The following is a 25,551-nucleotide window of genomic DNA, read 5'->3' on the forward strand; positions in this document are numbered from 1 at the left end:
TAGGCATATTTGTTGACTTCAGAGGTGCCTTTGATTCTCTCTGGTGGGAGAGTATATTGGCAAGATTGAGGGTTATGAACTGCCCGCATAACCTCTTTAAACTGATGCGAAGCTACTTTTCAGACAGAAAGATCATAGTCAGGAATAAGTTCACCTCCGTAGTTCGGAGGATTGAACGGGGAGCACCGCAGGGCTCGATTTTGGGCCCTGCGGTGTGGAACATTGTCCTTGACGAAGCTCTTAATGATGATTGGGGAAATGCTGAGATATTTGCCTATGCAGATGATGTGTTATTGCTAGTTCAAGGGAACTCACGGTTAGTCATTGAGCAGGAGGCTGAACAAGCAATACAGAGGCTGGATTTGTGGGCAGTTACAAACAAGTTAGCGATATCGGCGGAAAAGTCGATGATTATGTTGCTTAAAGGAAAACTGAGTGCCAATAGAAATCCCACGGTGAGATTGAGGGGGTGTCCTCTGAGGTACCAGTGCCAGGTGAAATATCTTGGAATTATGTTGGGCGAAAGGCTTAGCTTCGTGCCCCATGCAAAATATGTGCGCGAAAAAGTAAAGAAGATCTCCGGCAGGATTCGGAGGATAGTTCGCCACGAGTGGGGTCTGAGAGGTAAAGCTCTCGGACTACTTTACCACTGTGTTTTTGAGCCAATTATTATTTATGGCTGTGGAGCATGGGGCGAGGCTGTTAACCACTGTTTCGTGCGAAGGCACTTAAGTGCTGCACAGAGATTAGCGGTGCTGTCTTTGACGAGGGCCTGTCGAACGGTGTCCAGTGAAGCGTTGCAGGTGTTATCTGGGAAGCTTCCCATAGATCTGGTTGTAGCTAAGCGGTTCCTGTTGTTTAACACCAGAAGGAACCAACGGGTAGAACTTTTTGGGCTAAGTTCTTGTCCTGAGCAGGGACGTATTTATGGAGTCCTTGATGTAAGGAGAGAGGAGAAACGATTGCTAAGTGAATTGACCCAGATCTGGCAAACTCGCTGGACGACTTCAGAAGTAGGCAGAGTGACGTATAAATTTATTCCTTCGGTAGAGACTCGAAGGCTGCAAGAAAGGTGGCCACATCTGGGATTGCACCAGACAATGGTGGTGACTGGCCATGGGCTTGGGGTTCGTTTGAAACAGTTTGGACTAATTCAGCAAGATACGTGTGCCTGTGGGCTTGCAGAAGATAGTGAGCATATTATGTGGTATTGCCCAAGATATGATGGGCCCAGAAATAGATTCCGGCAAAGGATCGGAGGTGTAGTTGATCTGCGTGAGATCTTCGAGGACCTAGGTTTTTATAAGGCTTTTTTGTGTTACGTTGATGAAATTTTTAGAATAAGAGATGTTTAAGTAGTTACTGTTGTGTTTATAGAGATGTGATGTTTTCTAGTGATAAAACACTATGTGATTGCTTCAGGCAAGCCTAATTTGTATTTAGGGAAAGCTTTTAGTGTGTTTTTAAGGAAGTATGTCTTTTAAGGTATGTTTTATGGTAAATGTACTATGGAAGTTTTATATTTTAACGTAGATAGTAGAGGACCCACCTCCACGCGGTAGGGGCGGAAACCCCTATCACAAAAGCTAACTGCGTTAGCTGGTGGAGGGGGCCAAGTGGTCCGAGGGCATATATGTAAAGAATAATCTGTTCTTTTTTAGTTAAATGTGTTGATGAGCTTTTGCTCAAGGAACACAAATAGATTATATGATGATGATGATGCCCCCTTCGATTGAGAGTGAAGGCTCTGAAGTGCAGGTGGACGGAATGACCTTAGGTGAATTAGAAGATTCAATTCTTGAAGAAGTCAAGCAAAAGAAATCACAGGAAAAAGCTATTAAAAGGAAAAAGCAGGATACCAAGAGTGGTGCCAGTAAAGTTGTGTGGTCACCGGAAAAGAGAACTGAAACGATAAACTCTATGAAGATCTTGTTGAGTTCTATGGCCAAAAGTTCTGAACATGGGGCTGTTGAGTTAACTGGACTAGAGAAGGTAGTGAAGGCACGAGGGAGACTAAGGGCTCTCTTGTTTCAAAGAGAAAATCGTGTTACTGTCAATGTGGCAAACAAGATCTTAGAAGTATGGGATGATTTGGAAACGGCCATAATAGAACTAGAGATAGACTTACAAGTTAGTAAAGCTGAAAAGAAGGTTACTTTAGAAGAACATAAAAGGGACTATGCTACTGTGGTGAAGGAAAGGTGTGTGTCCAAACCTAGAGTGGCAATCATCAAAACTAAAAACAGTAAGCATAAAAGTAGTGAAGACATTAAGAAAGATCTGATGGGTAAAGTGAGACCTGAATTAGAGCATGTTCAAGTACGAAATTTAAGAACTGCACAGGACAAAAAGATTGTTCTTGAAGTGGAATCTGAAAAAGATATTGATATGATTAGTGAATGTCCAAAATTTAAAGAACTAAAACTATGTGTGGATAAGGTCAAGAAACATAATCCAAAAGTCCTAATCTATGATGTGGAACGAGAAGTGAATAAGGATGAGTTGCAAGAACAATTGTGGTTCAAGAATTTGAAACAATATGGAATAAGCCAAGAAGTGTTCCAGGAAAGTTTTAAAGTGATTTCAGTGAATAAAGCAAAAAACAAGAACTTGAATAATTGGATAGTGCAAGTAGCTGGTCCAGTGCACAAACAGTTGGTTAAAGTAGGAAAGGTGTTTGTACATTGGTCTGCCTGTCGGGTTCGTGACATTGTCACGGTGACCCAATGTTATAGATGTATGGCCTTTGGCCATATTGCTAAATTTTGTAAAGCTAAAGCGTTTTGCGGTTATTGTTCTACCGAAGGACATTCGTATAAAGAGTGTATGAACAAAGAAAATGCACCTTGTTGCATTAACTGCAAACGTAGAAAGGTAACGGGTGAACATAACGCAGTAGACCATAATTGTCCAGAATATAAAAAAGCGATGGTCTTAGGACAGAAAAGAACTGATTATGATTAAACCTGAGGTGATCTGGTCAGGTGGTTGTGTGTCTGTACTGAAGGTGCCGTGACTTTGTCGCTGGCCTGACGGGTTTGACTTTAATGTGAGTGAGTTTGCTTGGAAAGAGACTCAGTGTGAGACCATAGTTTAAACTAACTAATAAAGGAATAGTTTAAAATTTTAACTTCCGCACGAGCAGAGGTCTTCCTCCTCGAGGAAGGGGCGGTAACTGTAGTCATACAGGATATTCACTTATCTCTGTGTGACTGCAGGCTAAAGACCGATAAAACGAGTCATTTAAACAACAGAAATGTTTAGAAATAATTTTCGGCCTGATAACTATTGCAGTGACGATAGATCACATAAAAAAATATAATTGCAATAGTATAAAAGATTAAGACTTTAGCGCATATGGGCATATTTGCCTAGGCGGCGCACTGAAGGTTCTGTTGCTTATATGATGATGATGATGATGCCCCCTTCGATTGTGGATATTCCTCTCTCTCTCCACATGAACAGTCTCTTTAAACTGGTTTCCAACTCGCGATCTACTCAGTTCCCGAATTCTTCTCGAGTTGTTCCTCCAAAGTTCGCTTTCTTGTTTACTTCTTTAATGAAACCTTTGAACTCTTTTCGCAATTCTTTTGTTCACCATCCCCAAAGGGTTTTTTGTAAATTCGTGGTACTTGCGTGTACCGGTGAACCTCGCATTAAAGATCTTATTTTTTATTTACATTTGTCAATGACGTAAGGCAATTTTAGAGGGCGGTGGTTTTAAGATCTTAATGTTTCGCTATTTGGAGGCCAATCCTAGGAAATGCAGATGAATTTCCTTCGCTGGTTCGAGGAAGACTATGATTTCAATAAACCAGTATGTACTACATCCAGGATATTCCGATTTCCAGAGTTTCCGAACTGAAAGAGCCGGAAGTTGCCTTTCTAGCTGGATGTTGGTTTCTTCACGAATATACTACTCCAAGGAGAAAAAAAACTAATTGGCTTCATCAAAAGGCGGACAAACAGTTTTGGAGATCCTCCGTTCTCTCTTTCAAAGCAGCCGTCCTCCTATTCTGGAGTTCTCTGCTCCCAGATGGAACCCGCACTACACATATCTCGTAGAGCAAATAAAATTCATCCGCTATCTTTCCAGATGTTTTTCATTCCCTTTTTCTCCCCACCGGACTTTCTTTTCTTACTTCACTCTTTGGAAACTCCGCGATCTAAAGCAGTTTCATCCCATCTTCGCTGGTTCAACTCACCTGCCTGACTTCCGTGCCGCATTGAGTTCACGTTCCAGCGGTGGCTACTAGACAGAGGACTACTTTCCACATCAGCAAGTCTAGGACAGAGATTTCCGAGAACTCTGTACGTGCACACTCTTTTACTCCGTGTGTTCTAAATTGTTTAATTTTTATTATTAAATATAAGATGTTGTAGGTGTGCACTCTTTTACTCTGTGTGTGTCTCTCTATATATATAATTGTTTAATTATTTTACCACCATCTGTTAATTTGTTATTTCGGTAAGTATATGTCGTTACCCTTGGGCCTCTGACTGCGTATTCTGGTCCAGGGATTTTGGGTTGCTACAATACAGCGAGACAAAGGGACAAATACACATATTAGATAATTGTAACACGTTTAATACAAGGGTTCGAAGGCGCCTCCGTTGCCCGGTGGGAAGGAGCAGCAGTGCGTAGCACACGCTTCTTGATGAGACCGAGGTTCGAGCCCGTCACCACCAAATACGGAGGATGCGGAAAGGTCAGGGAATGACCACCGCATTTCCAGAAGCAATATGGCCTTAGTTGCTAACTAATTAGCATCTTCAGCGAAGTTCATTTCTGAGACTCATCTAAGAACTCTCGGGGGTTTCCACAGTTCTCTTTCTTTTATCTTTATAAAAATGCCGTTGTCGCTCTGTCGCCCCCCATTCCCCCCTACGGTCGTACAAACACGATTCGCACGAAAATTGGGCGAGCGCGCATTGACTTAAGGTGTGACTCAGTTTTCCCGCTACTCGACCCTTGTCGCCCCGCTCTCCACCCTGCTGGCGCACACGCCGACGGAAGAATAGCGTCCTCCCGCCGTACTCGCAGACATCCACCCACCTAATAACAACGCGGAGGAACCGGAAGCCACCCCGCAGTGAATGTTGAACTTGGGCGGATTCCGCGCCAACATTTGACCCAGCGGCCTCCGTCTTGAAAAAAGCGAAGCACTTTGCTAGGCGAACTGGAGGGTGTTCGCCGAGCTGTGCGATGTTTAGGGCGTTAAACAATAAAGGGGGGGGGGGTTTCCTAATGGCCGGAGGAAGAGATTTCTGGACGACGCAGATGCTGGCGACAACTGCGCACTCGTCTCGAGAAATGCGTCATCTCCTCGCGACCCCCACAAACCAAACGCGACTTCGCCTGCCTAGCGACGATGAATGAATGCATTTTCCATTCATTCTCTCCGGCATCAGACACCCCTTAAAAAAAAAAAATCTGCCCTCGACGTTGAATTAAGGGTCAGCTGCGTGTGGTTCCCTCGTGGTTACGACAATCGTGTGCACACCCACTGTGGTCGCGGTTGGGGTTCTAATACTAATAATAATACTGAAAATATGAGATGTTTATTTGTAAGGTGCAAAGATACACGCAGGAGCACACGGCGGCAGTAAGCCAGGGGTTAACAAGCGGCAGAGATCTCCCCTCGCCAGAAATGTCATCGACAAATAAATCGAATTAAAATAAGTCACAACTCGATCCGGCCTTTTTCCGTAAACCAGTCGAGCTTCCTTCCCCCGCCTCCCCACACCGAAAACGTACGGTGTTTTTCCGTCCAGAAAAAGCAGCAAAAAAGAGAACACGCGCAGTTTGCGGACTCTAGCGGATGCACGGGACTGCCCGACCCGATTCGGGGTTGGGGAAGTTGTAGTTATTATTATGATCGTGTTTATTTGTCCTATAGCAGACACCCTTCAGGTTCTGGCCGAAGATGAAGATGCTACGTTACAGAACAGAAAAAGATAATTTTAAAGAACATCTGATCTGATTTCTACACCATTTGAGCAAACGAAATAGATGCCGATTATGAAAATACCCGCTGAAGGCTTAATTAATAAACGAGTAAAACTTTGTTACATCTTCTCAGTTGACCACCTGATGGGGGGGGGGGATTCACCTTATTTACATCACCACAGACTGTCACAGATGAACAGCGTGCAACACGAACCAACAGGTCATTCAATACGATCCAACATAACACAAAATAAAGACTTCAAAGGTCATTTCACTCTTTCCAGCAGTCGCTTTCTTCTGCGGGTGATCAGGGTGGGATTCCTAGATTATTATCTCTTTATTTCCACAAGGAAACCACCCCGGGACGGCAAAGTGCCAGGAGGGTGCAAGTACATATCAGGGTGCGCGATACTACGTGCAGTGGGTTACATATACTGAACACGTAGTCTCGTCCCGAAATATTATATACACATTTTATGTTTAATATATTTACACATTGATGATTCTGTACGTTCATTCTACAACTCATATATTTACAATTCACCAATAATTCCATCTATAACTTACACAACTGTTAGAGAAGGTATATTTTTCCAGTCAGCAGATTATTATTGTTCTTAAAGCAGAAAGTTTCACTTTTATTCACAATTCTTTGGTACTTTGCAGCCGATTCATATTTCGGTAAGTCTGTACGAATCCTGGAAGATCTCTTTCCGGTATGCTGCATCCTCACACATTTTTTCGGCATCTTTGTGCATCTAGGGAGTTAAATATTTTCGCTCCATTTGATGGGAAGAATCTTTGCAGGCTACTAAGATTGTTCAGGACTGAACGCAGTGGATTATTTACTTCTCCGCAACGTCTAGCAGTGGCACGCGGTTTAACTACAATATTATCCAGGACTGGAGCATCCACTCTGCCTGTGAGCATTTGTGCGAGGGTGTGTATGTTCCTGTTAATTGTCCGCTGCATCCAGGGTGTGATGTTAAGGTTTGAGTAGAGAATAGCCCTTGAGATATTAAAAGGGTGGTCAGGAACTCTGTTAAGCCATCGAAAGAACCAGTACTCGATCCCAAGGACGGACTTATAATGTGAATCGGGAGCTGCTGAGGACCAGATTTGAGAGCGTACATTGCAATTGGCAGGACACACATTAGTCGCTAGCTGAGGATCCCTAATTCCTACCAGTTCCTGTCTAGTAGCCCATAAAGCGGCGAATATTTTTGTCTTCATATGGGCCAAGTGTTGAGCAAAGGTGAGTCTGTCATTCCACTTAAGACCCAGGTCCAGGTGAGAGTGCACTCTTTCCACACTAGACCCATTCACAGAGATCGAGATGTCATTTTTATTCTGCTTGTAAGTTATGGTCATTTGGGCAGACTTCTGTGCATTAATACGGAGCCCGATGCAATCCAGGTAGCTCTCAAATTCTCGGATTGTGCTATTTGCCATCTGGCAAATACTTTCTGCTGATTCATGGTCTTTGGAAGTGATGAAGAATTTTACATCGTCAGCATATGTTATAAAATTGTAGTACCGTGCAAGAAACGGCTCCAGGGCGGCCGCGAAAAGGGTAGCCGAAAGAACTGACCCCCTGTGGCACTCCTCGCGAGATGGTAAAGCAAGATTGTAACTTTTGGTGCTTAACAGTAAGTTTTCTATGTTCTAGCAGGCTGGTTATTATAGTTAACAGATTTCCTCTTACATTAAAATAATTCTTTAAAATCGCAATGAGCGCTGGAATTGAGACGTTGTCGTAGGCTGCGGAGATATCCAAAAAAATAATATCAATTTGCTTTTTCTCATTTAGTGCTTTCTGCACGCGAAAAATTGTTTCCAATAAGTTTGTTATTGTTGATATAACAGAAATGACTGAGTGCAAATGTGGTGGTCTATGGCTGAAGCAGTGTTGATTGATGGTGGGAAGCAGTGCTTTTTCGAATACCTTCTGTAGGGTGCAACTAACAGAAATTGGTCTGTAATCCTTAGCCAATTTTGGGTGTTTAATCTTTGGTATTGGGGTTACAATGTAATTTTTCCAGGCTTGCGGGAAAGGTTCTGACCTAATGATTTCCTGATAGATGTGCAGTAATAGATCTATTATAAATGGGCTACTTATCTTAAGGATGAACATTGGAAATTTGTCTGGTCCAACAGTGGCCTTATTGGGCAGATCGTTGATTGCTTTCATTACGCTCTCTTTGGTGATTTGTATTTCACTCAAAGGAGGTCTTGTTGGTTCCTCTATTGCCGAATGGTTTCGCTTGGTTAAATCTTTCAGGAATTCAAAAATTTTGTTACCATTATCAGTGTTCTCAATTTGATTCAGTCCATGCAGGTTACTAAAAGTGTTATTAGCCCATTCCTTGAAAATGCATTCGGTCATATTGTCCGTGCTATTTCTATTGCTAGTAATTCTTTTTGCTCTTTTTAGTTTATTATGAACAACACTGCAGTGTGCCTGTCGTTTTGCTTTGATGAAACGTGCTCTTTCTTTCTTATAACGCACGTGATCGAAGGGATGACCCGTTCTTTGCCATTTTCTATACAGTTTTTGCTTCCTGAGGAAACTTGCTTTCAGTTGTGGGTTAAACCATTCTTTTGTTCTCTCAGATATTTTGATTTCTTTTGCTGCTCCTTCCAATGCTGTTTGGTATAGCTTTTTAGTGATCATTTCTAAAGCTTCGTCTACTGGCTTTTCTTGCAGGTCATTCCAGTTGTAACTAGTCAGGTGACTGAGAATGACCTCTGATTTAATATACTTCACGGAGAAAAGATACTTACTTTGCTTTTCCCAGTTCGTGTGGTTACCCTGCACGTATTTGTGTATCTTCAGTGCTGCTTCTATTTCAATGGGATTGTGGTCCGACTTAAATTTTATGCAGTTTTGCGCTAGCCTTATGTCTAAGGAACTATGGTACAACAGGTCAAGTTGCTGCATTCCCCTTGTCACTGGTGTCGGAAGCTGCGTTAAGTGCAATGCACCCAATGTCGCATCCAGCTCTTTCTTGGCCTCCCTGTGTTTCGGAAGAGGCAAATTAAAATCTCCCGCTATTACTGTGTCGACTGATGGCTTTAGATTTGCAGCAAGCCAAGCATAGAGTTCGTTTCTTGTCTCCTTTGTGTGCTCAGGTGGGAGGTATATGATGCATATCTGTATTTTCACGTGCTCTTTTGAAAAGGTAACGCAAATCCCTTCAAAATTATTTGAATTGGTTTTTCGTTCTCTTATAGACTGGTATTTATTTTGATAGCAAATTATAACTCCCCCTCCTCGCCTATCTGTTCTTCCGGTTCCCACACATTTGCAGTTTGCTGCCGCAGTTAGCCGATCTAACTGTTTTCCATTTCCCAACCAGGTTTCGATTAGGCAAATGAAATCCAGGTCCCCGTACATCATCATCGTTTGTAGGGTGTGGAGCTTATTTGAGATGCTCCTCACGTTTTGTGCAAACAGGTGGATGTGATGTTCTGCATCCCCAGCTGGGGGTAGTTTTCTTGATTGCTATTGAGCCCGATTCCTTGCATCATTTTTAACCAGTGGTCTGGCCCATCTGTCTCTGTAGGGCTTGACTAAGGTATCTACTGGCCAAGCGCTTACGTCTTGTAGGCGAGTTGCTTTATCTGGTGGACAAGAGTCTTGTAGGCGAGTTGCTTTATCTGGTGGACAAGAGATTATAAAGGAGGAGTAAAGGAGGAGTAAGCTGGGTGTCGTGTTTTCACTTGCTTTACTTCCACAGTTATCCCATGTTTGCCCTCACACATGGCTTTAATGTTTCTGGGCTGTGTTGTGGGTCCCAGCCTTGATACAAAAATTTTCTCTCTGGTTGCAACGGAAGTAATGTTGTACATTTCAGAAAACCGTTTGTTTGTTTCAGGTGTGTTACAGGAAGACACGTTAATACTTTCTCTGTGAACGTCGTCGGCCGTCCTCGGCATGAAATTTTGGGATGGGCGGGTTTTTCTACCCACAAAAGTGTTATGCTTTTTAGGTAGCATCCCCCTGGCTCGCGTCTGGGAGAAGAGGGTGCTCTATCTTTTTCAACTGCAGTTTTCGTGTCTTTTCTATATGATTTGCTCGTACACAGTTTTTCAGGGTTTAACGTTTAGCTTGTTAAATAGCTTTAGAGTGTCCCGTTAAAAAGGGTCATCACATTCCTTCTACTGACCTCTCTGGGTGTGACCTTTCAACTGGAGTACGGTATAGCTGTTGAGATGGTAAAAGGCAATTCTGTTTGCCCACTTTTGATACTTGCTTCCAGGAGCTGTGGACCAGATCTGTGCAATTGGGACATCACATCACTTCATATATATATTCGGTAAAACTCCAGAACACGGTGCCCCTTTGACAATTACGTCGAGAAGAAGAGGGGGAAAGCAGTGACGTACGGTTCGTAACTCCGCCCAACCCCCTCTTCTTCTCGACAACTGCACGTGGCGAATGTCACGCGACATAACAGTATGGCGGAATCAAAAAATAACGAAATTATCGGCAACAGTAATTTTTTCCGAGCAGCAGCCAAAATAATTGCAAATTAAACGCACTAATTTCGTTCTTCAAAACGAAAAAAAAATAATGAGACGCAGCACACGACCAATTTTCGACAAATAACTGGCTAAGTCCCGCAAAAAGGTAACCTACCATTTTTAATTAAACACAAACGAAAGACAATTAAAAACGTAATTCCCAATATACATTTTTTTTTTTTTTTTCGTCCAACGACTGGTTTTTGCTTGAATCCTTCCCGAAGTCGCATGAAAACCTAACCTTTTCTGGCTAAACAGAAACGAAAGTCAGTTAACACGTGCAACGAACAATAAAATTGCTCTTCGCATAAGCACAAAACGGCAACAGAATTTTTTCTTTTTTTTTTTTTAAAACGCAACGGACACAATAGTACGTTAATAATACGTGAAAATAACACAGAAATACAAGACAAACTAAACTCACCTCACAGCAGCAAAAAACAAAGAAACAGTTTAGCAGCAGGATGGAACGGGATAACGACAAACTGAAAACCACGAGGCAATAACCAGAGAAGTAACAGCTCAGCACCGTACGCACTAAAAACCAACGTTCAAAAGAAAGAACACGCAACGAATTTCGCAATTAGCGTTCCAGTGACGTCTTGTCACGTGACATCCACGTGAAACGAAGAGGGGACACAGTCAGTAGGCGGGATCAAAACCTGTCAATCACTGCTTTCCCCCGTTCTGACAGCCAATTACAAGGGGGCACCGTATATTGGAGATTGGCCATATATTTTTTCATCAAACTGAGATCTCTAATGCCTCGACCTCCTGCCTGTTTATCCACGGTTACCCATACTTTTTCTTACGAGTGCATGAGGAAGGAAGTTAAGCCCTTCATCCCATATGAGTCCCAGGTCAATTTGTGACTGAACCTTTTGGACAAGGATGTCTGTCGTTCACATATATTTCTCTTTTCTTCGAATTCATTTCATTTGCGCGGTCCTCTTTTCATTTATAAGTGCGCAGTTGCGCGTGGGCACAAATGCAGCCCCCAATAAACATTTCGTAATTGTCCACGAGATCTTCAGTTCGTGCGTCATCACCGTCGCTGCAACGGCCTTTTCTTACGTTCCTTCAAAACGATCCGCGCTTCATTCATTCTCGCTCCACTACGGGTTGCGCTGGTATTGAACTAGATTTCAAAACAGCGTCACGAAGAAGGTTAACTTGGCATTCGTGTAATGTTGGGGCGTGTTGGGTGGGGCACTCGAAGTTCATCGATTAAATGGGGGAGGGCGCGATCTGTCCATTTCCCACTGAAGAAGCGAGCTCAGACTGTCGTACAGCAGAGGGGGGTGGCTGGATGTTGTTTCGTTATCTCCTTCGCAGTCCATTTTTGAAGTTCGTCTTTTCCGTGTTTTTTCCGGCCGTTGGTACGGCACCGTTTCCTGTCGCGTGCGGCTTCACGGACGCCACAGCCGAGGCGGCGCTGGAATGGTCCACTAGACGCATCTGGAGGGGTGCTCGGTCCGACTGCGTTATTTCTGGAAGATAAATTGGAGGTAAAGGCAATGAAAGTCCTCGCGACACCACTACCGGTCTCGAGTGGCCGCAGTTGTACGAAATGGCGCAAAAAGTGAACGTTGAGGGTGCAGTCCCAGGAATGTTAGGCGCCTCATTAGCCAGGTGGGAAGGAGCAGCAGTGCGTAGCACACGCTTCTTGATTAGACCGGGGTTCGAGCCCGTGACCACCAAATACAGAGGATGCGGGAAGATCAGAGAATGACCACCGCATATCCCCAAGCAATATGGCCTTAGTTGCTAATTCTCCTAAAAACCAAATAAAATAAAATAACAATAATAACACAGGAATGTCACCATTCCCTTTGGATCCTTTTATAAATTGAACCCCTTTAATAGAAAGAAGGCGAAACAGGTCGATGGAATTCGATGATGTTCCACTGCAACCACACGTGAATCAACGAAGATTTTAATTGAGGAATTGAAACGTGAATCCCAAGTTGAAGTTTGAGAGTGAAATTTGGGTAATTTAGGAGGGGAGGGGCAGGTGAATCACTCAGAAGTTGTTCGGCAATATTTAAGGAAGTCGTAAGGACTGTTCTGGCGTAGTCGCTCTTGCATTTCATCAAACACAGAGAGAGAGAGAGAGAGAGAGAGAGAGAGAGAGAGACTCTGAACAGAAGTGACAGAATAAAAGTTGCATTTTGTACGCAGCCAATCAAGATTGTACGACGTAAAAAAAGAAAGAAATTTCAGTTGAGGGAATTGTTGTGTTGGGGTGCACTCAGTGCTTCCCCCTAAAACATTCAGCGCCATTTCATTTCAGAAGCGCTTCTTCTTCTTGAAGTATTTAGCGGGTCTTGCGCAAATGTGCCGGGCCCGTGCAGGGCCCACAACGATGACGACCATTGTACGCTGAGTGTCGGCGGCACCTTCAACAGGAGGAAGACGAGGACTTGTCTCGCGAACACTGAACGGATTCAAATTTCTTTTTCTTTTTTTATTTCACAAAATGAAGACGGTTCGGAAAGGACGAAAGAGCGTCTTCTAGAAATGAAATTGTTTTGTAAGAAAAGAAAAGTGATGGGGCGTGCCCGCGGGTTCAATTGGACGCACTAATGGGAACCCCTGCATACATTTACCTCTGCAATCCGAAGAACTTCTCCCCACAACGCACTCACCGTTTCTCGATGATTCTACACGAAAAAAAAAAAAAAAAAACCACGTTTTCATTCAACGCAATATTCTGCAAAAGCGGACACCGATGACGACCATTGTACACTCACGCGCATCTTTCACTGCACGAAGGAGGAAGGGGATAAAAGCGCACTTCACTGTTTTGTCGTTCAAATAAAACCGCGCCACCCCCGAGAGAGGAATGGAACCGCCACGTACTTCTTATTGATTTCGTTGCAGACAAAAGCGTGACGCTGCTTCCACGCGGCATAACAAACGGATTCTCCCCCATAAGGAAAGGAAAGGAAAGGAAAGGAGAGGAGGAAGATGAAGTGCGAAGACCAAAGCAGTTGCGAGACATCAGCTCAGAAGCGCCACAAATGCTGTTTAGTCGAGTAAGGGGCGGTCACACAGCGACATGTTCTGGCTCACGAAAACGTCTTCCCCCACCCCTAGAGAAACCACAAATCTCATATTTCGGTCAAGGTCAGAAGTCGCCGTCTTTTCTGGTTGTGATATGGGGGGGGGTCACTCAGTCCTCAATGGAGTCTGTGGAAACGGTCCAGGGACAGGGTTGGGAATTCATTTGAAAGAAACTCCCCCTTTCCCCGAAAAAAACAATTTTTTGACTTCACACCCCTTAAAGATGATATCATCAGCAACCTGTTTATCAGGGATGAAGATTTAAATTCGGGATGAAAAAGCACGAGAAGTGACTACACTACAGGGCCAGATGACACCCCTGGCTTACTTTGGAAAGTAATGACTGCCACTACCTTAAAACCCCTCATTCTGCAATTCTTCAACTTGTCTGTGGGTTTTTTTTTTTTTTTTTTTTCGCTTCTTTTGCTGTATTTTAGGGGTTTTATTCTGGCTCGCCAATTGTGAGAACTCTTTTTTTTTTTTTTTTTCTGTACTCGACTCGTTAATTGATTAAATATTATTTGGAACTCTACCGACTTCAGCTATAAAAGTTCCCCTTCTTTCCGCTATCCCCACCGAGCTATCTGACCGCAGGATTCTGAGACAGTTCGGGGATTCCTGGCTCGAGGAGGGTTGGGGTTCCCCCTCAGCTTCAACGCGCCAATCTTTTTATAGCGGCAAGCGAGTGTCAGCATCTATGAATAACAACTGTAGCAATAAATTTGGTGAAAAACAATTTTAATACACGCTAATGAATAATTACAAAATGTAGATACATTTTGTATCTATATACACATTGCACAATTTCGTAGGATCTCACACAGTGGAAGGGTTAAGGTTAATCAATTATCAACAACAGTACAGCACTAATTATTTATTCGTTAATTAGACGTTGTCTTCTCGATTATCAATGTTCAGTCTCACTTGGTTGACTCTTATTTTTAACATGCGCAGTACATAACATATTACGTGTACAGTTTTAACACTTTGTGTAATGGTGGGTGCACATTACTATATTCAGTCAGGTGACCCTTAATCGTCACAATTAATCCGTTTCACAAAGAACTTTCCTTTAGGAATCGTACGCTTTTAATTAATTAGTCACACCCTCGGTTAGTTTTAAAGATTATCTTTTACTTCGCGTTGATTTTCTGATACCTCGGGTACAAATATAAAGTGTATGTGTGTGTAATTGTAATCAATTTGTTACAGTGGTAGAGTTCTCATTATATTCTTATTACTTTGGAGGCTCCACTTTACAATTTCTGTCATCATAATCCGTCTCGTTCCTGTTCCACTCTTACAATTTTAAGAGTTCCTTCCGCCCCCTAAAATAACTATTCAGAGTCATCCACTTCCTCGGTACCCTTCCATTCTTGTTGCAATTTCAACTGGCAGTTCCTTCTGGGGTTTTAAAGATGTTCTCATGTAGCGAGGGTTGTGCATTTCAGGACGATCATTGGCATCCATGGGCGGCGTACATCCTGGCGACGCTGTATTCGATTAAACGGCACTCACTCCCGGCATATGTGAATTGGATTTCTTGAGTCCCTAAACAGCTTCGTTACAACCCAACGATTCTCTCCTCATAGTCAGACGTCTACCACTATTCTTCCACTCTAACGCTCTTTATCATTTCGTTTCATTATGACCTCGATTACACAAAAAAACTCCACAACTGTATTTTTCTACTCCACTCCTTGCTAAAAACTTTTCAGGCTCCGCGCCCTTTCCCTCTCTTTTACTTCCTTCAAGCTTTCTACCAATCACAGGGCTTACCACGAAATCCTCCATACCGTTTTTTGGAATTTGATCTCCCTTTTTCTCTAACAGTCACTCCCCCTTTAACTTTCCTAATTAATTAATTGCGCTCAATAATCAGGAAGTGATCGACAACGTATTATTTTGATGGACAACTTCACGAGCGTACTGCCCCGCTACATTGCTGGTGTATGATTCAGGGTACCCTCAGGCGTGACCAAGATGATAGACCGCTAGGTGGCGGAGATGACAGCAGTGTAATATTTGTGCTCCGTCTATTTGTCTATTTTTACTTAACAATTAGTCATTTACTAGATATGATTAATACCGATAGAAAGCGTATGACTCCCTCCATCTGAATATTCCAACAGAAGAAGAAATTAATGCTCAGGTAAAGTTTTATTAATGATTTTCTGCATGTTTATCACTTGCTATTTCATCCTCGTTCACCTGCAAGTGTCCCTCAAGGTCACACACCCTGCTGCGCTAAAGAATTAGGTACTACCGCGTAGAGCTAAAGTCAGAAAGAGCTTTCCTACAACAGCCAACCCTCCCTGGAAGATTAAAGAATTCAGTTTGCTATTACAATTTACCCTTCAGCATGGAAAAACAACCAACGGATTCAACGGAACTGACCTGCAGCGTTTGTATGACAGCAAATAAATACACGATCAAATGTTCACGGTGCAGAATCATAATTGGAAGTTGCTGTTCTCAAGTGGATATAGTGCGTTTAAATCAGAAACGACGCAAGAAGTTTCTGTGCACAAGTTGTAAGTCCACAAATGAAAATGATAGAACGGAACAACTGAATAAAACAACTGAAGCGCCACAAGGTATCATAGACACTAGTGACTCAGAAAATGAAGACCCCTCCCCACAGCCCGCTAGCAACCACACGGTAACGGAGCGGAACAGGAAACTAAATCACTCCTTAGCTCAAATCTTAGGCTGTGACACATGCCCAGAAGAATGTGAACACAAGAAAACAAGTGACGACCCCCAGGATATTAGTAACATTTTAGACCACACTGTAGAAGCAGTCTGTATTGCATTTCAGACAGAAGATAAAAACGAAGCGAAGAACAACCAATTAGCCAACGACATACGGAGGCAGGGAGACTTACTAGAAGAACTCCTTCTCCCCATTTTCAAAACTCTCCAGGACATCCAAAAGGAAAATCACGAACTAAGAGAGCAAAACATTAAACTAATTGCCAGTCAGAAAGTAATGGATAAGAAACTAGACACCGTCCTAACACAGCTACAACATATTAACAGACGACATAATCAGACAGCTGAAAACTTACGAGCTGGCCCTGCTACCCATCCTAAAGAATCAAATAAAGAGCATGATACTCGTCTCAGGACTACCCTCCCAGGCGAAATAAAAACAGTATTGCACGAAGCTGATCCCCGCAGAGAACAGATACGCTCTGAAATTGTAGAAAGTACTGAAAACTACTTCCCGAACAGAAGAAATCCAGACTGCAGAACGGAAAACGGAGCAGTGACAACAGTCGCTAGAACTGCGTTACCCGCAAGCCAACCCTGCATAGATATGAATCGCTGTTCCAACTTAGAGCCATATGCACCGAAACAACCTACCTACGCACAGAGGGTTACTCTCCCATCAAAATCAGCTGACCAAAGTTCTACTAAAAGAGAAAGCCACCTGCTACCTACCAATCAGCAACATGTAGCAACGCGACCAAACGGAGATCCTATGGATAAAATCCCTGTTTCCTCGCCGAGGTTTCCCACAGGATATCGTCCTTGCCTTGCTGAAAAGTACAACATCACTTCGGTTCAAACGAGAGGGAAAATATTTGTGCCGCGAATCAACCCCAATATTACTCCTGGTGTCATCAGAGAAATGTGTGTTGAGGGAATTGGTATCGATGTTGAGGTACGTCAAGTACGAACCAGACACCCTGCCTACTCCTCCTTCACCATCTCTTGCCCCATTAATTGTGAAGCCCAACTACTGAACAGAAACATATGGCCCAGTGGCACCCTCGTTAAAAGATACAGAGAGCATTCGACAAGGCCCACAACTAGTGCAGTGAACACCCTGGCAAAACAATAGCAATTAACGAACACCTCGCCAGTCTTCAAAGAAGATACAAAAGTCTCCATTTTCCTACAAAATGTTCGCAGCATATCCAATAAACTCCACACCTTGCAGAGCCTTCTAATCAATGCAGAACACTCATTTATCTGTCTGACAGAAACGTGGCTCCAAAATAGTAAGCAGCTGAACGCTCTGGCAGACAATTTAGGCTACAAGTGCATCGGTAGAGGGAGAGAAATCAAAAGGGGCGGAGGAGTAATGATGCTATATAAAACCGACTTCCAGATTGGGAAAGAACAAAGCTCTAATTCAGATAACTTCGAAGCTGTTATCGCCACATTCTCTGGTGAGAACAGCAAGGTACAGCTTTGCCTCATCTACATGCCACCAGAACATACGAGGGAGATCAGAAATGAGTTCTTTACCTGGCTGGTATCAAACTTAGACGTAAATATTGAGACAATCATCTTAGGAGATCTGAATATGCCATTACCGAGGAATAAAGATGCAAAAGCAGAGCTAGACGCCACAGTAGAAGCACTCGGAATGAAACAATTAACAACACCTGCGACAAGAGGATTACAGTGCTTGGATTTAATTTATTACAACGCGCAAGATGTTAACTTAATAGACAACTCCTTACAGTTTTCCTCCGACCACTCTGCGCTTTCAATGGAGGTTGCTCTTCGAAGACAGACTGCCGATCAGAACTGCGACACACATCAGAGTAATGAATCAAATTTGATATTTTCCACAAAATATATCAAATGCGAGGTCATATTGCAATGCTTAGCGCGATACAACTTTCAAAGTCTACATAAGATGTCCACTGACGAAGCCATAGAGGAGATTTCGAGGTTACTCTTGCAGATCGCCCGTCTAGGAGCAGCAAAAGATCTCCGACAGAGCGAACTCTTGGTTCACTCCACAAGTAAAAGTTATGTTTAAAAAGAAGCAAAAGCTCTAACGAAAGTGGAAAAGAACTGGGCACCCGACTGATCGGACTATGTACAAACGCGAAAGGGCACAGTTCATTCGACTGAAAAGACAAGCGTACTTTGAGGTTATGAACGAAAAATTAAAAAAGGGAAAGAGAATAGTTAGCGAGAAAAACAACAAAAAAGAATGACGGACCAGCTGTTTAGAGAGTGGACAGAAGTCACATTCGGAAAGCCTTTGAATGAGAAGCAGAAAAATTGTGAGGAAAACATCCGCGAGATGCAGAAAATGATTGAAAAACTGACGGATCCCACTGGCACAAACCAAACTAGAGCTAGAAACGTATTACGTGAAATTAATATCAGCAGGGAAAACTTAAAGGAAGCTATTAACTCGCTCCCCAATAAAGCAACGATCGGGCCGGACCAGTTCCCGCTATTCATGATAAAAATATGTAGCGCTTACATAATCGAACCGCTCCACCACCTCTTCCAGCGAATACTAAGTGAGGGGGTTATCCCGGAAAAATGGAAGAGATATTACGTAAAACCAGTTCCAAAAATAAACAATCCTAAAACCAGTAAAGATTTCAGGCCCATCGCAATCGGATGCAAAATTCTGCAAAAAATATTTGAAAAAGCAATCCTGAGCACCATCAATCAGCACTGCTTTGGGGACAGACAGGCCAGAATACTTACATTCTGTGCTTCCTCGAAGGTCGACTATTACTAATTTAATGGAGACTCTACTCCGAATACAGCTAGCTTTAAACAATAAACAACAGTTGGACATCGTTTTTCTGGATGTAGCAGCAGCCTTCGACAACGTCTCAATCCCAGCTATAACAGTAATCCTCAAGGAGCATTTCCTCATTTCAGGAAGCACTTTAAGCATTCTCACTAACACCCTTCAAGAAAGACAAATTATCGCAATAAACGGGAAACAAACAGCATCTTACTGTATCTCCAGGGGTGTACCTCAAGGGGGCGTATTGTCCGCCACTTTCTTTGCAATAGCACTAGCCCCATTTTTAGCTCAAAACTGTGAACAATTTATTACATATGCTGACGATTTGAAATTTTTTGTAACATCTAAAGAACAAGAAACTGCAACCCATCTATCAGAGGAAGCAAACAAGGCAATCAAGAAGCTAGAAGAATATCTGCACTACATTGGCCTGAAACTTAATGAAAAGAAAACTGCCCAAATGACCTTCACCAACAAAAAGAAGAAAAATGAAATTACGATTTTTGTGAACAATACCAGAATCCAAAATTCCCCCGCACATGTTGACCTTGGCCTCAAGTGGGATGAAGGATTAAACTTCATACCTCACTTCGAACACATTAGGAAAAAGACATACGCAGCACTGTGGAGCACTAGACAAGAACTCACCGGTCTCCGAAGCCCTCATCTTATAATTCAATACATCCTTAAATGCGTTACACCGATTCCGTTGTACGCATCGACTATCTGGTCATCGGCCCCTGAGAGCAACATCACGGCCTTCTTAGGAGTAGAATACTGGCTCCTGAGATGGCTAAACAAGATCGCCGGGAAACCGTTTACCATCTCAAGAGCGGTCTTGTCTGCCAATCTGGACATCACGCCCTGGAAGTATATCATCACAACCAGAAACATCTTAACTCTGGCAAAAAAGCTACTAACGGGGGAGGAGACAGAGAGAGAGAGAGAGAGAGAGAGAGAGAACAGATGCGCCGAAAGTGGGAAACGTGATCACTCGCCCCCGGATGATACGACCGAGAATAAAGAGGGAAGAACCAAGTCTCAAGTACCAACTGACTCAATTGGACTCTCTGGGGAGATTTTTCCCAGCAAATACTGTGAATTATTTTAATAATGTAAATATAGATGCAGAGAAACTATGTACAGACAAAATGTATAGGACAGAAACCTTTGGCAATGTGTATCGGCAAGTATAAATATAATACGAAGACTAATTTAATAATTTATATAATAATATTTAGCATTTAACAACCATTTGCAATTAATTAAACCAACTTAACAATTAATTCATTAACCACATATTCTGTGTTTTTGCATATCCAAATTTTGTAAATAAGTTCATGTAAACATGCTTGTAAATACTATAATATAACCACACCCTCTAGCCACGTGCTGTCTATGGGTGTCTCGTATGAGAAATAAACAGATAATAATAATAATAATAATGATCTTCCCCACTAGTCCCCATTTTGCTGCTTTTGTGCGATACACTAACAATTAAAATGATTCGCATTAATTTTCTCATTTAATTCAATTATCACTTTCATTTCTCTTTAATTTTTTTTATTTCGTTTTATTTTTACATAGGTCCTACTGCAACTGCATATAAATTTCCCCCCCCCTCCCTCTTTTTCGTAGTCCAATGTTTCCGTCTAAAGCAGCCCATAGATGTAAGTCAATATCTTACGTGTCTCTCAGGCAGGGGAAGTATCCTAAGCACTTTAAGAAGGTCAATATAGTTCCAGTTTTCAAAAAAGGTGATAAATGTGATGCACCTGATTACAGACCCATATGCTTCTCGAAACTCTTCAACACAGCAGTACACAAACATCTCTTCGAATTCTTCAGGCCTTTCAACAGAATCAAGATCAGAATCAACATGGTTTCTGCAGTGGCAAGTCAGTAGTCACAAATTTACTTCCTTTCTGGGGCGCCACCGTAGCCAGATGGGAAGGAGCAGCAGTGCGTAGCACACACTTCTTGATTAGACCGGGGTTCGGGCCCGTCACCACCAAATACGGAGGATGCGGAAAGGTCAGGGAATGACCACCGCATATCCCGGAGCAATATGGCCTTAGTTGCTAATGCTCCTAAAAACCCAATAACAAATAAACAAACAAACTTCCTTTCTGGCAATACACCTCGGAAGCTCTTGATAACCATCTTCAAGTTGATGTAGTCTACACAGATATATCTAAGGCATTTGATAAAGTCCCACAAGAACAACTTCTGGAAAAACTTAAGCTATGTAGTATCCGTACCCCTTTGGTCTCATGGCTACGCAGCTATATTACTCTTCGTTCCATGAGCGTTATCATCACAAGTGAACTGAGACTGTTTTATACCACTAAGCGGAGTACCACAAGGCTTCCCCTTAGGTCCTCTTCTCTTCATTGTTTTCGTAAATCATCTTCCTTCTTTCATCTGCACCTCCAATGTTCAAGTTGCTCTCTATGCAGATGATCTTAAGATCTACTCAGCAATAAAGGAGATTACCGATTTTCAACAGCCTCAATGTGCTCTCAATAAATTCTCTCTCTCTCTGTGGCTATCTCTAAATGGCTTGTCTGCTAACCCCTCGAAGTGCAAAGTAATCTCTTTCTCATCCTGCAGATCTCCACAACTAATAAATACGGAGTACAGTATTAACTCTGTGATCATCGAAAGGTGAGACCAAGTTAACAACTTGGAGATTCTCTTCTCCAGCAGTGCTAAATTCGGTTCTCATGTCCTTAAAATCACCAGCAAAGCATTCAAAACACTGGGATTCATCAAACGGGACCTATAGAAGTTCAAAAACTACAGATATGCGGTTATCCTTTATAAAACTATTGTTCTGCCAATCCTTGAATTCAGTTCACCCATCTGGAATCCTCACACAAAGACTTTAACTAACAAAATTGAAGCAGTCCAAAAAAACTTTGTCCGTTACCTTACGCAATCCTCTATTCTATCACTCAGTGTATTATGAATCGCTGTGTGATTACTTTCATCTGAGGCCTCTGTACGCTAGAAGAGTTACTGCTGACATCGTCCTTCTAGCTAAATCACTGGAGCTTATGAAGCATCTGATATCCATAGTAAAATAAACTTCAATGCTCCCTGTAGACAAGTCCGGAATCTTACACCGTTTCGCCTTGACTCTGCCACCACGGACTTTATGAAGTTCAGTCCACTGAACAGAATCAGCAAATCAGCAAATGACTCTTTCATTGACTTCTTTGACAACTCCCAATCACTGATGAACTCCATCCACAAGTTTGCCTCTTCTCTTAAACTGCAAAGTGATCAGTTCTCATCTAATTATTGTAGTTTATGTTTTTTATTATTTTTCTATTCTCTAACGGATTAATTATTACTTGTTTTACCGGTAACTTAACTTAATACAATCCTCTTTTGTACATATGCTTTTAATGTTTGAATCTCTATCAATGTTTATCTTCCTTTTGGATTTCATATTTTTATTATCAGTTGTGTTCCTTGTTCTGCTCCCAGATACACTCTCAATGGTTACCTGTTGTGTATTTTGTTGTTAATAAAATGAAATAAAATAAATTAAAATAAAAATTTCACATAAAGGAAGTCGAACGCATCGTGGAGGGATGTCGCACATTTCAAACGGCAACTTCATCTTCGGTTTTTCGGCCGGGTGCCCTCAACCCAGAAAACACGTCGCGGGTTGTTCGTTGTGAGGGCTACGAGAGTGGATCCGGGAACGAGATTCAAATGCGTTTTGACGTCGGCTAAGCGAAGGTGGCGAAAAACCAGTTTCTGTTGCGTTGCACGTGACAAATTCGTGTGACACGAGGTGAACGGACGTCAGGCAACAGTGTCACGTGCATCCATCTGACATCTACAAGGAACACGAAGGGTTAAGGTGATCAACGTGCTGGTCCAGACCGGCTCTGTCGATGACGTCATCGCATGTACTCGTCGACAAGAGCGACTCCTACGACGACCCTTTCGAAATCCACGACTGCTGGATCACCGCGTGGACTCGCGCAATTTCAAGAACTGTCGTTCATCAGCGCCACCTGACGACAAACGCGCCACCAACGAGGTCTTTTCTCCTCCCACTTTCAAACGCGGGTTTTCAGCAAAGCAAAAATCGGTGGCATCGGAAAATTGGATCGAAATTGCACGCGGGAAGGGGAAGCGCGCGCACTGCGCAATATTCCCGGATGTTTGTTTTACGACTGGCAGTGCCGTAACTGTGGCCATTGCGCGCGCATTGCTGCAACGTGATCTCCGTCATCGGGTTACGGCAGGCTGCCCCGTGAAGCGTTTCCTCTGGGAAATGCCGCGTGCCATTGCTAACCCCCCCCCACTCGATGATGGATAAGGTGCTCAATAAGCACGTGACTGGCATCCCCACACGCGCGCACACAGCACAAACGATCGACCTTCGCCACTCAATTGCCTTCTGGAACATTCCAATGTGGCACGCGGAAGGAAGGAAGAAGGGAGGGAGGGAAGAAGGGGGGAGTGCAGGCATGGCCTTGAAGCGCACCTGTCGCAGCTAACTGCGCAACTCATGGCGAACAGTACGGCACTAGCGTCTGGTGGTGACGTCACCTCACGGAGGTTCTCTCGATCTCGCCAGAAATTCTCGAGTCACGTGGGGTTCAGACACTCCCTGGCCGCAATGGAGGATGCACGAGATGCGGAAGGGCGAAAGAGGTCACAATGAACAGCCCCAAAGTGGCAGAAACGCCACCGAGCTGCGAATATTCTGTGCGAGACTGTTTTTCCCTCATTCGTCAACGTGTTCTCGTCTTTCCTGCTCGCACCCCTTCCTCCTCCTCCCCCACCACCGTCGGTACATTTTTATTAAACTTAAAGGCGGCCTCCAGAACAAAGTCTCAACTGAGAGTACATTTTTTTTTTTTTCGTAAAAAATAAAAGTTTTTAACACTAATGAGAAGTAGTCCAGGGGTCTCTCATACAACAGTCCTGCCCCGCCACCCTCAGCAGCATTCGATTATCATGGAAATTGAAACGAGAGGACGTCATGTTAATCGCTCCAAAACACACTGTTCGTTCCCTTTCCCCCGCTCCGCCGAAGGGGAAGTTGAACCCAAAATGGCGGAATGGACGTCGATCGTAACAATGAGAACTGCTCGTGCTGATCTCACGACTTTCGTCTTCTTCCGGTGGTCTGTTGGACGTTTCACGCGGTGAACCCCCAACGTCCCATCCCGTACTCCCTTCCCCACTCCCTCGCCAAGTGGGGGTGGACGCCAACGATCACCTAAAAACAATTCCCGTCCGGTTATTGCACTTCGTTGTTCGGGTGGCGCCCTCTGACGTCACTTCTACATAAATCCGGGTTCTACTTCGAAGCGAGGTCGGTGCTTTACGAAGGACGAGACTCCGAGAGAGAGTGCGCACATCACTCGTGTACGGACTTCACCGTAATGACGACGTCACCCCATCCGTAAATGGTTAAAACACGGCAAGAATTGCGAACACTGAAAGGGAAGAGAGAGAGAAAAAGGGGGTGTACTTACCTGCGTGGACCTCTTCGTGCGAGGGAGGGTGCAGTGTGCTCCTACAACGTGGACGGCCATCGTGGGTTCGACCAGACGAGCGGAGGTCACATATCCTGCGGGTCATTCACGTAAAAATATCCCTGAAGACGACGCGAGCTCAGAGAGAAGGGGAGCGTCGTGTTGAGTGTGCACTACTGCGGGCTCACCACTTGAACTGTAACCCCGAAGAGCGTTGTTGACACGTGGTTTCTCGAGCAGATAAGAAATCCCAGGCGGCAGCGCGAACAGAATACGACATCTCGAGCGGCCACGTCTCGCCCGTGCCGTGTCGGCAGGCTATTATCGGTCATTACGCCGCCGCACGAAGAGACCACTGACGCCTCGTGAACAAACGCTGTCCTAACTGACTCCGTCGTCGAACGAGTTCTTCATTTACGGAGCGCCGCGATTCGCCGAAAGGTCGGGTGACGTCATCGCCTCGTTTGTCTCCGGCGAACACCAAACATGTCGAACGAGCGCGGGCAGCGACAGCGAACACGAAGACAACCCCGCGGCGACTAGCGAGGCCTTTGATCACGAGACGTGTGACGTAGAACGGGGACGTTCCCCATTTTAGGAGATTCCCCCCCCACCGAACAAAATGCAACTGCGTCTCCGTATTGGCAGAACCCTCTCGTTTATTTCGTTTTAATTTCTGTAAGACGTTTTAATCGCGTGATCCGAGGGTGGGGGGGTAATCGGGCAACCCACACGTAAGTTCAGAGTTCAAGCGGCCAATGAAACGAAAGTAAAATAAAGGAATGCCCAGAACCTCGATGCCGAGTTCAGTCGATTTATCGGCAATGAGAAGCGTGGAAAACGAGTCATCGCGAGAGTACAGCCGACGTCTCCATCAGCACGTGATGATCACTGGAAATTCGTGCGAAAGGCTTTCTTCTTATTCTTGCAATCTTCGCTCAATTTCTATATTCTCTGCGGACAGTTTATGCTTTCTC

At 43.7% G+C, this 25,551-nt stretch overlaps 1 protein-coding gene across 1 annotated transcript in view; it reads right to left on the reverse strand.

The window, feature by feature from the left end:
• Positions 1-24,925, reverse strand: part of LOC150082424 (breast cancer anti-estrogen resistance protein 1-like) — a 277,941-nt gene extending 253,016 nt beyond the window's left edge. Inside the window, exon 1 of the mRNA XM_090377491.1 lies at positions 24,575-24,925. Coding sequence (XP_090233617.1) covers positions 24,575-24,634 — 60 coding nt within the window. The 5' untranslated portion in view covers positions 24,635-24,925. The remainder of the gene's footprint in view (positions 1-24,574) is intronic.
• Positions 24,926-25,551: the final 626 nt, after the last annotated feature.

The sequence above is a fragment of the Mastigoproctus giganteus genome, chromosome 7 (genome assembly GCF_048544385.1).
Source record: "Mastigoproctus giganteus isolate SK-2022 chromosome 7, ASM4854438v1, whole genome shotgun sequence".
Lineage (NCBI taxonomy): Eukaryota > Metazoa > Arthropoda > Arachnida > Uropygi > Thelyphonidae > Mastigoproctus > Mastigoproctus giganteus.